The 13,313-nt window shown below is 47.2% G+C and overlaps 1 protein-coding gene and 1 long non-coding RNA gene across 5 annotated transcripts; one reads left to right on the top strand and one right to left on the bottom strand.

Annotated features, from left to right (window-relative positions):
• Positions 1–817: 817 nt before the first annotated feature.
• Positions 818–12,602, bottom strand: Spata45 (spermatogenesis associated 45). Of its 4 annotated transcripts, XM_021234594.2 has the most exons (5): positions 12,410–12,602; positions 11,866–11,946; positions 11,655–11,760; positions 3,759–4,070; positions 818–938 (listed from the first exon to the last, which is right to left on the bottom strand). In XM_021234594.2, exons 4-5 carry the CDS (start codon positions 4,030–4,032, stop codon positions 919–921), a joined length of 294 nt encoding a protein of 97 aa, XP_021090253.1. In that variant the 5' UTR covers positions 4,033–4,070; positions 11,655–11,760; positions 11,866–11,946; positions 12,410–12,602; the 3' UTR covers positions 818–918. The 4 variants fall into 4 exon arrangements, with proteins under 4 accessions (XP_021090253.1, XP_021090252.1, XP_040594163.1 ...); XM_021234593.2 differs by lacking the exons at positions 11,866–11,946; positions 12,410–12,602 and having other exon boundaries at positions 11,655–11,839; XM_040738229.1 differs by lacking the exons at positions 11,655–11,760; positions 11,866–11,946; positions 12,410–12,602 and adding an exon at positions 5,625–5,774.
• On the top strand, positions 5,736–7,407 carry LOC121136837. The gene is made up of 2 exons (XR_005873995.1): positions 5,736–5,801; positions 7,040–7,407. It is a non-coding gene; the product is annotated as an uncharacterized LOC121136837 (long non-coding RNA).
• Positions 12,603–13,313: the final 711 nt, after the last annotated feature.

Here is a 13,313-nt window from a genome sequence, read left to right on the forward strand (position 1 = left end):
TGTTTCAGGTAGGGTCAGCGCCCAGGACACCTGTACTCTGCGTTTCTGGCTTTAGCTTAAGATAGCTGTAGGATACACAGGGAAAAGTAGAAATATTGAATGGGAAGGGCCGAAGGGAAGGCGTTCTGATGGCGGCATTTAAACCACAGCGGGGAGAGAGCCCGGAGACAAAGGCAGGTGCAGAGAACTGCAGCCAGTCCTGCCCACCAACGAGAGGCCGCAACTGTGTATAACCTGGCTTTCGTTGCTCTGCGCCCGCTCCTAAAGAATACTATGCCTTGTCATCTCTAATTGGGCTGCTTAAGGTACAAACTCTAGATCTGGTCTCTTGTTTCTGCCCAGGCAGGGAGCAGAGGCTCTGATAAGCCTCGGTACCAGGCGATCTCAGAGAACAGAGATGAGGTCTCCCTCTGGAGCAGAGGTAGGCCTGGTTACCTCATACGGTGAAGACGAAGTCTCCTTATAGGCAGAGGCTGGGTCGTTCATGCTCGGTGGGGACCCTCAGATGTGCAGCCCAATCCTGTGTGTGTCTACCTGCCAGCTCGGCCTAGCCCGAGGGTCCTGAGGCAGTGGGCTGTGGACAAGAGAATCAGCTAAAGCCTGTGAACCAAGAATGTCATCTCCTTTGTCAATGCCCACGCTCACAAAAGAGGAGGCCACCCTTCAAGGCTCTTGAAGCTAGCTGGGTACTGTTGGGACTCTGCTCTTTTTATTACACGCCCCCAACCTTTTTAGGGACATGGTCCTGAGATGCAGGCCCAGGCTGGCCTGGATTTCACTGTCGTCCTGAGTGCTGAGGTTACAGAAGTTCACCGAGTCACCAGGCCAGTTTCTTTTATTGGCAGCTGTTTCTAAATAATTCACAGACATTGGAGACTGATGGAGGAGAATTTATTTGTGTGTCTCTGGACTTGTACTTTATCCAAATATGGCATTATCTGAAAGATAAAAAAATACATTTATTGGGCTGGTGAGAGGACTCAGCCGTTAAAGGCTAGGCTCACAAGCAAAACATCAAAAAGAAATACTTTTCTGCAATCGATTGCAATTTTTAGAATAACCTGAAGGGCAGAGAGGATCACGACTCTTTCACTTCTTTGTTCTTGTGCTGGGATTAACTGTGGATATTGCACATTTGAGACAGACAGACACACACACACACACACAGAGACAGACAGGCAGACAGAGAGAGAGAGAGAGAGAGAGAGAGAGAGAGAGAGAGAGAGAGAGAGAGAGAGAGAGAGAGAGAGAGAGCGCGGCAGGAAAAGGGCTGTGCCAGGCTCCTGAGGTTGGAGCAGCTCGGCATTGTCCCAGAAGAGGAAGAAAACAATGGAAAGGTCCAGGAGAGCTAAGGAGCCTGGACTGTTGACGGAGAACCGTGTGGCCCAGGGTGGGAATGTGGGCTCTCTCTATCTGAAGCATGGCGGGAAAGCACAGATAAGTTCTGTGTAGCGGGTAACATGCTCTGAACGGCTCACTCGGGCGTCCTGTGAGGTAAACGCAGGAGCAGAAAGGGTGCAAACCGGGTGCCCTCAGGGCCCTGATAAACTTCTCTGATTGAGGTTGGGCCGGTGCGGTGGCAGGTTCAGATTCAGGACTGACGCTGGGAGAGGAATTGACAGACGGCTCGGGTTCACACACTGGACGTGGAGTGTGAGGGCCAGAGTTCCACTTTGGCTACTTTCCCAGGTGACGAAGGCAAGGCTGGTCACAGGGATTTTGTCTCAGCCACACTTAAGCTGCGAGGGAGTGGCAGTGTGGCAGAGTGTGATAGGTAGTTTACATGACTGAAGGTCAGATGAGGGGTCAGAAATTACAAGGTGGGGTCATCAGAAAAGAGGTAAGTGTAGTTCCTCCGGCAGCTGTTGGGACGGGAATGTCCCCACAGGCTCATGCATTCAAACACTGGGTCCCCAGTTGACCATGCTGTTTGGGGACCTCTAGGGGGCGTGGTCTTGCCCGAAGGAGAGGAGCTCTGAGAGGTTAAGGCCTCACTCTCCCGCTCTCTGCCTTGTGCTCCAGGATGTGAGCTCTGGGCACCCTGACCCAGCTGCCATGCCTGCCTGCTGCCCTCCACCCTGACACTGCGAACACTCTCCTCGGGAGCCCTGCCGCAAAATGAGCTCTTCCTTCTACGAGGTGCCTTGGTCATGTGTCCTAGCACAGTGACAGAAAGGGATTCACACAGTCCACAAGCTGCCTGCACGGGGCTCCCGAGAGGACCACAAGGGCTCCTGTTGGCCCCTCACCCTTTCTTTCAACACTCAGGGTAGGAGAGACTGGCTTCCAAAGAGACAGTGCCACTTTGTAGCAAGCGATGCGTGTATAACCTACCAAATTAACACTTCCATCCAACTGCAGTGTCCCAGCTCCTAATTTACCAAAGGATTTTCTCTGCTGGCCTCTGGGCTCCTCCTCTCGTTCTCCTCAGCCGAGAGGAGAGCAGCAGACCTCAAGTTCTGCGCTGGCGAACGGTTGCTTGACTTCTTTTTAGTGGGTTTCTCCAGTTAGGGTCTGTTTTTCCAATAAGCTAACATTTTTATCCCCACCCTATTTCTCAAGTTGGTGGAAACTCAGATAACAGGCAAGGGCTCTCTAAATATGAAATGACTTAATGCTTGGGGGGCAGTGTTATTGGTTTACAGTTTTGACACTATGAGCGTTAGTCGTGGGATTAGATATGTTAGACTCTGTTGTATGAAGCCAGGTATGCTCCCCTAAGAGGTGGACTTTCTCTCCACCATCCAGGTGGTGAGAAATGACATACTGTTGCTCTGAATAAGCCCAGCAGAACCAAGAGCTGTGCTTTTTCTTTTATAATTAGGAATGCCAAAGCATTCATTTTGTAAAGGTGGTTGAGCTTTGTTTGTTTGTTTTTTAAAAAGCAATACAATTGTTACAGATAGCCTCAAACTACAACACAGTGTCTGGGCTTTCTATACCACACTGGACCACTTGACTGTGCCGCTCCCTAAGGACACTGGCCAAATGCAGAGCAATGGCCAGCGTGGGCCGTTCTTTGTGAACTAAATTAATAATGTATTGGCTATATTGAATATAGTTGCACATACGCACTTTCTCCAAATAAATGAGAAAATACTGCCAGTTGCCTGCCTTGATTACAGAACAGATATTCACAATCTATATTTGTAACACTACCAAAACACCCTCCCACCCAACTTCCCTGCAGAGTTTTATTGCCACTTCTTATGGCATTATATATCACATTTGTTATTAAAACCCCATTTTCTTCAGACAACAGAAACTGGTGATACAGGAGGTCTCTGAAGGGAATGCAGCTTTTCTCAAAATGTGGTTGTCAGGCCATCGTAGGTTAAGAACCACCTCAGTCGGCCAGCAGTGGTGTGCACCCCTTTAATCCCAGCGTTCAGGAGACAGAGGCAGGAAGATTTCTATTAGTTCCAGGCCAGCCTGTGAGTTCCTGGACAGGCTCCAAAACACACAAAGAAACCCTGTCTCGGAAAAACAAAAGAAAAGCAAACAAAGCAAAAACACCTTAGTCTGCTGGGAATGCAGACTGCAGGGCCCAGACACCAAACTACTGAATGAACTGGCCTGTGGTGGGGCTGGGGTCCTACAGACGCAAGAGTCTCCGTTCTGTAGTGGGGCTTGCACCAAATAATCTATTTTTGCCTCCAGAGACCCCCCCCCCCCCAGGCAACACCCCCCTTTCAGCCCGGAAATTCCACTGAGTCTCCATGTTTACCCCTCCTACAGGTTGGTGGGCGTTGTCTTACTTTTTGGTGGGAAGTGCCTTCTCTCCTTGTGAACAGAGAGGTCCCGTTCGACCCAGGAGGCCCTGCTGCTCTCAGGAGCGGACGCTCTGACGTGCGTGCTATCTAAGGGCTGGCCGTCCTGGTTGAAGTGCCGCTTCTGGACGCGCAGGAAGCTCACTTGATTGCTCCTCTCCACCAGACAGTGGGACTCTCGCCTCTCGTTTAACTCCTCCAGGAGCTGCTTCCTGCTCACCCTGTTCCTGCTCGCATTGATGTTCTTGTTCACAGACGCCATTTTGTTAGCGCAGCAGCTATCCGCTGACTCTGGATGCCCTGAAAGCACAAGAACTCTGTCACGGACAGGCTCAGCCTGGCTTTTGATTGTATCATTAGCCTCTGGATGGTGTGCGCATGAAAAACAAGTGGGGACAGGATTCCTATTTTGTCAAAAGCCCGTTTTGTAGACCTACCGCAAAAGATAGACGCGCAAAGGTTCACGGAGACCCAAAATTAACCCTTTATATCACTTACAGATTTGAGCCCAACACTCAGCTATAGAATCCAGTAGTGAAACCATGGACTTCTGGTCATTTGGGTCTATGTGCTAGCTTAAACAAGCACACACCTTGTTTAAGTTACTTACCTTCTCCGGGCCCCAGTTTCCTGACAAGTCAGTGCAGAAAGCCAGCTCAGAGCGTCACATAGACTAAATGAGCCAACCACATAAAAAGAGTCTACTGTTGCCCATCCTCAACAAATGGTCCCGTAAGTTATTGGGCACCTTGAAAAAAAAGGTGTATTCTCTCTTACAAGTTAAATGGTGTATCTTGGTCCCCCTAATCACTGCTGTGCTTACATGTGTTGTGATGAATGTTGGTGGGGCCCAGGGAAGCTGGAGCTGCTGGGTCCTTGTTTTAAAAATCATTTGAGATGCTCAGGGGGCCCAAAGCAGAGCACCAGCCAAGTCTGAGGCCCTGGTGAGCACCAGCCTGCACAGGCAACAAGCCTAGAAAGATGGCCCTGTGTGTGACTGGCACAGGAACAGGTCAGTCTCTACGGCCCGTTCTCCTAATTTTACAGTCTTCCGGATGGAGATAAGTGGCGTGTGTAGCCTGTGACATTGAAGATATGAAGCATGAACACGGCAGACTTTATTTGTTGAGTCCGTATAGCTTTCCTATCACTAAAATCCGTAGCCCAGGTCAGTACTGGTGGCTTTCACAGTTCATGGAGGACACTGTAGAGCGACAAGAAGTCTAAGTTTCCTGCTGCCTCACTCCCTGGGTGAGGAGTGTGGCCCCGATACCTTCTTTGCTCAGCTCTCAGACTTTACTTTCTGTGGTCTATTTCGAATCATGTCCTGTACATCTGTGAGGTTTTGTTTCTTTCGGTGTTTAAGATGACCGAGGGAAGGACTGGGATGCTGTCAGGTATTATTACACACACAGGTGTGGCACACCTCGCAGAAGGATTGTTAGATGAGGTTTGTATGGACCTGAGATGCTGGCTGTGAATTAAATTTGACTTCTCAGTATTGATCAAATAAGGTGTCTCCAAACAGAGACAGGTCGCACTGGTGCACACCTATAGTCCCCAGTTACCCAGGAGGCTGAGGCAGGAGAATCATTTGGGCCCAGCAGTTCAGGAGCAGGCTAGACAATATAGTATGATCCCATATCAAAATAACAACAATCTGCAAACATCCACAAAATAAGGCTATACACCAACTGGTTTTCCAAAGTTTATAGGAACTTAATCATCTAGGAGACTGGCATTTGCTAGCTCAGTGTTTACAGTGATTTTATACACTACCAGAATAATGAGAACAGACTATATACAGAGAGAAGTAGTATTACTGTTTCCAAAGGTACATCAGCTATAAATTACCTTTAGCAACACCAACCCGAAGCCTTTGAAATCCACAGTGGGAATCACCCACTGAACCGTGCCTGGGAGATAGAACTTTCTGAGCTCTGTCACCTCAGCTCTGTTGTGTTCTCAGAATTCTGCTTAACAGAGGACGTTTCCCCAGAGACCACGTCCTTACTAACCATGTGTCCTCGGGTAAGCCACCTGACCTGTGCTCACTGTCAGCGTTGTTGTTCTTTGCTGCAGCTCCGCGCGATGAAATGCAATCCACCAAACTCAACAAACCCACATGGCGTTTATTGGCAAAGGGAGCGAAGGGAGGGGTAGGTGTTAGCCGGTCGGGAGCAGAAATGGAAAGAGAACAGGCAGGAGGCGCTTGCTTATAAGGAAAGGGAGTGTGTTAGAACAAGGCTCAGCAGTTGGAGCCCTTAAAACGGAGCTGCCGTTGGCCCGGCGAGGCCCCAGGTCCACATGGCTTCTGCATGCAGAGTCCCTTTGCAGCCACCTAACACATCATGCTTGACGCAGCCATGCAACCTTTGACAGCCTTAGAGCTGTCACCCGTCAAAGATTGAGGAGCAAGGGAAGGCAGCCCGGAGAAGAGGATCCTGGGGCGGGAGAGAGCAGGAGGATCAGAGAGGGCCTGTGACCAGGAAAGTTTCCCTAAGGAGAAGGCACAGGCCCAGGAGAGGGTTGGTGCAGAGTGACAGGCAGGTGCTGAGGAGAAACCACTGGCAGGAGAGGGAGAGGAGTCGGGAGCAGGAACAGGGCCAGGTTGCCCAGGACCTGGGGAAGAGAAGCCAGGATATCAACAAGCGAGACACTAAATCACCTGTAAAATGGGAACAAAGACACTCATTGAGTTGTATGACAGTCGGCAGGGAAGAAACTAGATTATGTAAGGTACACATGGAAAACTGGGCTATGTGTGTGTGCTTCTGTTTGCTGTGTGCCGGATTTCTTGAGTACCCATTCTGTGTGCCTGGTGGCAAATAAGAGCGTACTTCCATGACGAGAAGTGCTAGGGCACTTAAGCCCAGAGTGGTCGCACGAGCCTGAAGTCCCAGCTACACACAGCGACTGAGGAACAAGAATTGATTGAAACCAGGAATTTGGGGCCAACCTGAGTAATGTTATAAGATCTCATCTCCAAAAGAAATACCTTTATATTTTGCACAAGGGACTATTTAGATACTTTTTGTTGGTTTGTTTTTGTTTCTTTAGACAGAGTCTTACTATGTATGTCTGGCTGTCCTGGAACTCACTACGTAGACAAGGCTGGCTTCAAACTTACTAAGATTGCCTGTCTCTGCCTCTGAGTCCTGGGACTCAGATATCTTCCTTCAGAAGAGATCTCCTCCTGCCTTTTGCGAAAATCTTAAGTAATGAATTTCAGAAATATAAAAGTCAGAATTTCTTTTATTTCCTTGCAGGAATTAGTGATGGGGAAAGACTATTGGTGAAAGTTTACACATCAGTTCACTGAAGAAGTATGTGACAGTCAGCAAACATGCGAGATCACCCGAGTCTAGAGAGAACTTGTGGCAACTATGGAGACCAAAGCCGAGTGGTCTGAGGGACGAGAACAGCTTTGTCTTGTTTTGGATGCATCAAAAGATCAAGATCCACTGGTCATAATCTTGGCATTTTCAAACCCAGGGCTAGGATGAATTCTCTCACTTCCAGGGCCCCTACAGGGAGGTTTTTACCTTGTGAGCTTTGGCTTGCTTACCCAGTGATGGGGCTAACCATTATAAGTCTTTGGGATTTGATAACAAATTAAAGTGTCTGATGGAATTAAGTTGAAAAAGGTGTTCAGCATTAGTTTCTCTAAAATATATTTGAGGTTAGGTTACTAATTCAGAAAGTTAGGCATGTTGTGCCCAAATACCATTATTCTACGATGTGATAATTTGTCCTATGAATAGCCTACCCTGGATTATTCGCAAGCAGCAGATTTTCCTTGGCCAGAGGTTATTTCCCCTGCAGGCTCCACTTTAAGGTTGCACTGATGCCCATCCCCCTATGTGTCACTTAAGTCTTAGCTTCATTCTATTCCAGCGTGAACACTGAGCCACACCAGCCCTCTCTCTTTCATCAGAACAAAGGAATGGTGTGCTGGCATCCTCACATTTTCAGGTCTGAGCTTGAGGAATCTGCTATGGTAGCTTATAAACACATATGCTGTCTTCAATGTGGAGCCTTCAGTAACCACAGGTCAAAATTATGTTGTGTGTTTTATTTTCTGCTGAGCACCTGAGCATCTTCTACCCCAAGTTCCACTCGTAGACCATATGTGTTTGACTCTGCTGCTCTCGTCAAGAACGGCAGTGGCTCTTTAGGAGGATGAAGCTGACACTGACGTACAAAAGGCTCACCCAGCTCGGCCCCAGACTATAGTCTTCACCTTGTAGCCATCCCAGTCTCCCAGAGAATCCATCTCTGCTCTCGCTAGCCGGCTTCTCCATCTGTTTGGAGAGCTCTCTGGAGTGATGTCACAAGTCCACCTCTCTGAGACCCACTCTTCCCCGCTCCCCCACCACATTCCTTCCTGAGGCTGCAAAGGCCTTACCGACCTCTCTTCACAATCTCCCTCATGGAAAGAATGTGTGTGTGAGCACGCACACCCATGGCCCGCCACTGCCTGCTCATCACCTGGGAATTGTCCATTCCACTCTGTCTCCATCCCAGAATGGCTGGCTTACTCGGCTGCTCTCTGGACTTCATCCTGTTTTCCCCTTTGCCTAGACCTCTTTGGATTAGGTGACTGACTTGTAGTGGCTGAGCTCCATCTGGCAGTCCCTCTGAACACAGCTTTCAGGGAATACTTATTCTTTCAACTCTACACAAATAGACGCCTTAGGCTCCTCTGGAGATACGCTTTGGCCTGGCCAGCGGTAGGGAAGGAGATGGGAAGTCTGTTTTTGTCTGTCTAATTCCTTCTCCAAGGTTTTACCAGATTAGTTCCAATGTAGTGAACTCTAAAGTGAAGAATAAAGAGGTTGCACAGCTGTTTTAGCACAAAGCTGGCAACGCAGACATCAGCTGCTATAGGCAGGAGAGTGAGCAGTTGATTTACTGTAAAATTCAGCACGTTTTGAATGCCATCTTTGTCATTCTGTATTTTAACTCCTCCCCATAAGACAAGCTCTAAGCAATAAAAACAACAACTAATTCCCGAATAAGGCTGTAGAGGTGGCTCCGGGGTTAGGAAATGCTGCTCTTGCAGAGGACCTGAGTTCAGTTCCCCGAACCTGTATTAGAGATCTCATGACCACCTGAAACTCCAGCTCCTGGGCCTACAACACCCTGATCTGCCATCCTGTCGTGCCTGTACCCATATACAAAACCCATACACAGACATAACTAAAGACACATCTTTTTAAAAATACCTTCACCAATGGGGAAGGGGGTTAGGAAAGAGTGCAAGTTTTGGTCAGTTCAAATGAAGCAGTTAAACTTTGTGAAAGAGCTGGGTGGCGGGGGTGCACGCTTTTAATCCCAGCACTCGGGAGTCAGAGGCAGGTGGTTCTAGGCCAGCCTGGTCTACAGAGCAGATGCCAGGACAACCAGGACTGTTACACAGAGAGACCCTGTCTTGAAAACACACACACACAAAACTGTGAAAGAACATTTTAAAATATTTTAAATGTATTTGCTTATTATCACCATTATTTGTATTTGTGGTTTGGTCATAATGTCATCATTATTATTTGTGTGTGTGAGTGTGTGTTTGATGCACAGGTGGAGGTCAGATGATGACTTTTGTGAGTCACTTTTCTACTTTCACCGTATGGGTTCCCAGGATGGAATTCAGGTCATCAGGCTTGGCAACAAGTGTCTCTGCCCTGCTAAGCCATCTCCCTAGCCTTCAGGAAACACTTATTGTTTTTATATTTATTTACTTTTAATGATTTGTTATTAATTTGTATCTTATGTGCCTTGGAGTTAGACAGTTGTGAGTTGCCATGTAGTTGCTGGGAAACGCAGGACCTCTGGAAAAGCAGCCAGTGCTCTTAACAACTGAGCCATCTCTCTAGCCCCTATTTTGCTGTTTAAAAGTATACATTTTGGCAGGGCAGTGGTGATGCGCGCCTTTATTCCCAGCACTTGGGAGGCAAAGGCAGGTGGATCTCTGACTTCAAGGTCAGCCTGGTCTACAGATGGAGTTCCAGGACATCCAGGGCTGCACAGAGAAACCCTGTCTCAAACCCCACACCTCCCCCCCACCAGAAAAAGAATACATTTGGATCTAAATTCGAACTTACTAAACTTGTAAATTCTACTTTAACTATTTTAGGTGGTAGGATAGTCAGGTTTTCCATGACTGTGGTAAAATGCCTGAGACAATCAGCTTCAAGGTGAAAAGGGTTAGCTTGATGGTTGCAGAGGTTCGGGCCATGTGTCGGCTCCATTACTTTGGAACTGTGATGGGGGTGATGGGGGTTAGGCTATCACGATAAGTCTGTGCAAGCTGGCTATGGAATGACACTGCTTAAGTTTGCCTCTAAATAAGACATTATATTTAAGAATCTCTAGGGGAGCATAGACCACATGCTTAACCCTAATAGAATTAAAATGTTTAGAGGAATGTGAAGTTGGTAGTCACAGAGATGAATGATTCTTGTCGCCTTCACGGTGAGGTTAAACAGGTTCTGAATGGCCGACCCCAGATGTGGTCGGAAGGGTGATGTGTTCTCATCCATCAGTTTGGTTTCATTTCACTGATGACTTCAACTGCTGTAAGCGCACAGAAGAAGAAAAGCAAAAGCACAGGAGGGGGAGCCGTACGATTTTTATTCTTTTATTCTAGGAAGTGGATTCATGCACACGACTAAGCTGTCTCAGCAAGGAGGGGAAAGTGTGCATGGAGGAGGATCTTAAATTCTGGACTTCCCACCTCCTTGTGAAGCAGGATGGCACAGCCAGTGCTGCTCAGGCAGACAGAAAAAGGTTACAGTGGCAGAAAGGTGAATCTATCCATTCCCCATAAGGCAGAATGGGCTGCATGTCTGCCAGCATTGTCTGGCTTGGGCCCGTCCTCTGAGTTTCTTGGACTGTAGGAAACCTTTGCTCAAGAACAGCCACGTCACTTTAACATGAAAAATAAATGGCCCAGAGGCTGATACTGGGGTTCAAACTTCATGCTGAGTATCAGAAAAGCGAAGCAGCTGCCACTAGCTTTCACCTCCAGCTCAGGTTGAAAGGGCTGATCCATGCACGAGCTCTTCAAGTCTCAGACTGTAACCTCTCCTCAGCATGGCTGGAGAATGAATGCCTCATACCAAATCCTTGTCCTGTCTTATATACCTCTTATTGAGTCCTAGGATTGAAGGTGTGAGCTATAATTCTCTTTTAGACTGATTCAGTCTTGTGTAGATTTGGGTGGTCTTGATTCCCAGACACCCGGCTCCCTCTTAATCCTGATTCCTAGGATTAAAGGTGTGTGCTGCCACTTCATAGCTTCTGGCTGCTGGGATGAAAGGTGTGTGCCTTGGCTTCTTAGGCTTGTGGCTGACTTTGCTTTTCTGAATCCCCAGTCAAGCTTTAATAAACCATAAATAAAATATCACTGCGTTGGACCTTGATTCCCAGGTGCTGGTCAGGTTCCAGATGACTAAACTGTTACTATTCAAATCTCTACACGCTATAGCTTAATCTGATCTCAACTCCTGGCCAAGCGATGCTCCCAGTGGTGTCCTTTCCAACAGAGATTAAGGTTCATGTCATATTCTACACCCTAACATAAGGTATAGAGTGTGACTCATGCCTACATTGGTTAATAAGTAATCACCTCAAGACAGAAAAGTCAAGGTTAAAGGAGTTGAACACAATTCCAAAGAGACATTGCTGAGTTTTCTTCTTTCTCTATGCCCAATTCTTTATGGCGCTTTGCTGAAACAGGCATATGAATCTTATCTAATTCTTCCACTAGAAGCATCTTATTTTACTTTGCATACAGCAACAATGTCAGAAGAAATCTCAGACATCACACAGCTCAGTTTTCTGAGGATTCTGTTGAATTCAGGAATCATATCCACAACATACCTGTTCAGACAAGTTTTTAATGCTTGTGGTGGTGGGGGGGTGATGTCAGTAATCATGTAGTTGTCCAGATAAGGAAAATGGTGGTCCATCCAAGTGTTAATTGCCTCTGATGAAAGAAAGGTACCCCTTGTTAGGCAATGGGCTTGTTAGATAAGCCACTGAGTGCTTCATTCGGGAGTACCCTGAAAACACCCACTAGGGATAGCCTCACCATTATAAACTCAGTTTGAAAGTTCTTAGTCTGAACAATTGCACGAAAACCCAAGCAGGCTTAGACAAGCTGGGGTCAACTCTAAATTAATAAAAAGAATAAGATGTGAGAAACACAAAGATATGAGTAGATAATGGTGATAACATTTACTGAATATTAATGTAGGAAGAAGTCAGGCTCTCCTAGAATGTCTGCTATTTACTAATCATTTATTTTTCATGACAATGTCATCAATATTGATTTCATTTTATAGCAGTATATACATGCACGTGTACACACATACACACACACACGAGGAGGATACAGACAGACAGGGGTGGGGGGAGGAGGAGGGAGGAAGGGAGGATGTGAGGAGAGGGAAAGAGGGAGGGAGGGAGGAGGTGAGAAGGAGAGGGAGGGGGAGGGAGGGAGAGAGGAGATTATTCCAAGGCCGTAATAGCCAAAAATGAAGAAGCTAGGATTTACATCCTAGCCTTCCGAGGCTTCACATTTCACCACTACAATAGATTACTTACGAACTAAACTGAGAAAGCCTACCACATACCACGTGGTGTTCAATCTTTTAATCTTCATAATAGTCTCACAGAGGAGTCTGCCATCCTGTTACAGTTATGGAAAGTGTCCAAGGTCACAAGGTCACACAGCTAGTGAAAACTAAAAGTAGAATTTAGTTTTGGAGGCTGTTGGACCAGCCTGGCCTCGAACTCACAGAGATCTGCCTGCCTCCGCCTCCCGAGAGCTGGGATTAAAGGCTTCTGCCACCAACACCAGGCGTAGTGCACACCTTTAATCCCAGCCTTGAGGAGGCAGTGACAGGAGGATCTCTGTGAGTTTGAGGCCAGCCTGGTCTACAGAGCAAGTTTTAGGACAGTCAGGACTATGTAGAAAGACCCTGTCTCAAAAATATATACATAAATACATATGGACTTTGGACTCCCATCCATAAATGAGAGATGCACTCTCAGCCTGGACTCTTGGGGGAGGGTCCAGGCCCTGCCCTGGATGAAATGACAGACTATGAACACCCCCATGAAGGGCCTCACCCTCCCTGGGGAAATGAGGGAATATTGGGGGGGTTGGTGGGAGGGCAAGGGAGGAGGGGAGGGAGAGGGACCTGGAATTGACATGTGAAGTAACCTTGTTTCTAATTTAAATTTAAAAATAATATAAATATATACATACATACATACATACATACATATATACATAAGCCAGGCGGTGGTGGTGCACGCCTTTAATTCCAGCACTCGGGAGGCAGAGGCAGGCAGGATCTTTGAGTTTGAGACTAGCCTAGTCTACAGAGCATGTTCCAGGACAGCCTCCAAAGCTACATAGAGAAACCATGTCTGGAAAAACAAAAAGAAAAAGCAAAACAAATATAGGTGTATATATATATATATAACCCTAATTCTAACCACACACGAGCACACGCACGCACTCGCATGTAC

The sequence above is a fragment of the Mesocricetus auratus genome, unplaced genomic scaffold (assembly GCF_017639785.1).
Source record: "Mesocricetus auratus isolate SY011 unplaced genomic scaffold, BCM_Maur_2.0 Super-Scaffold_100676, whole genome shotgun sequence".
NCBI lineage: Eukaryota > Metazoa > Chordata > Mammalia > Rodentia > Cricetidae > Mesocricetus > Mesocricetus auratus.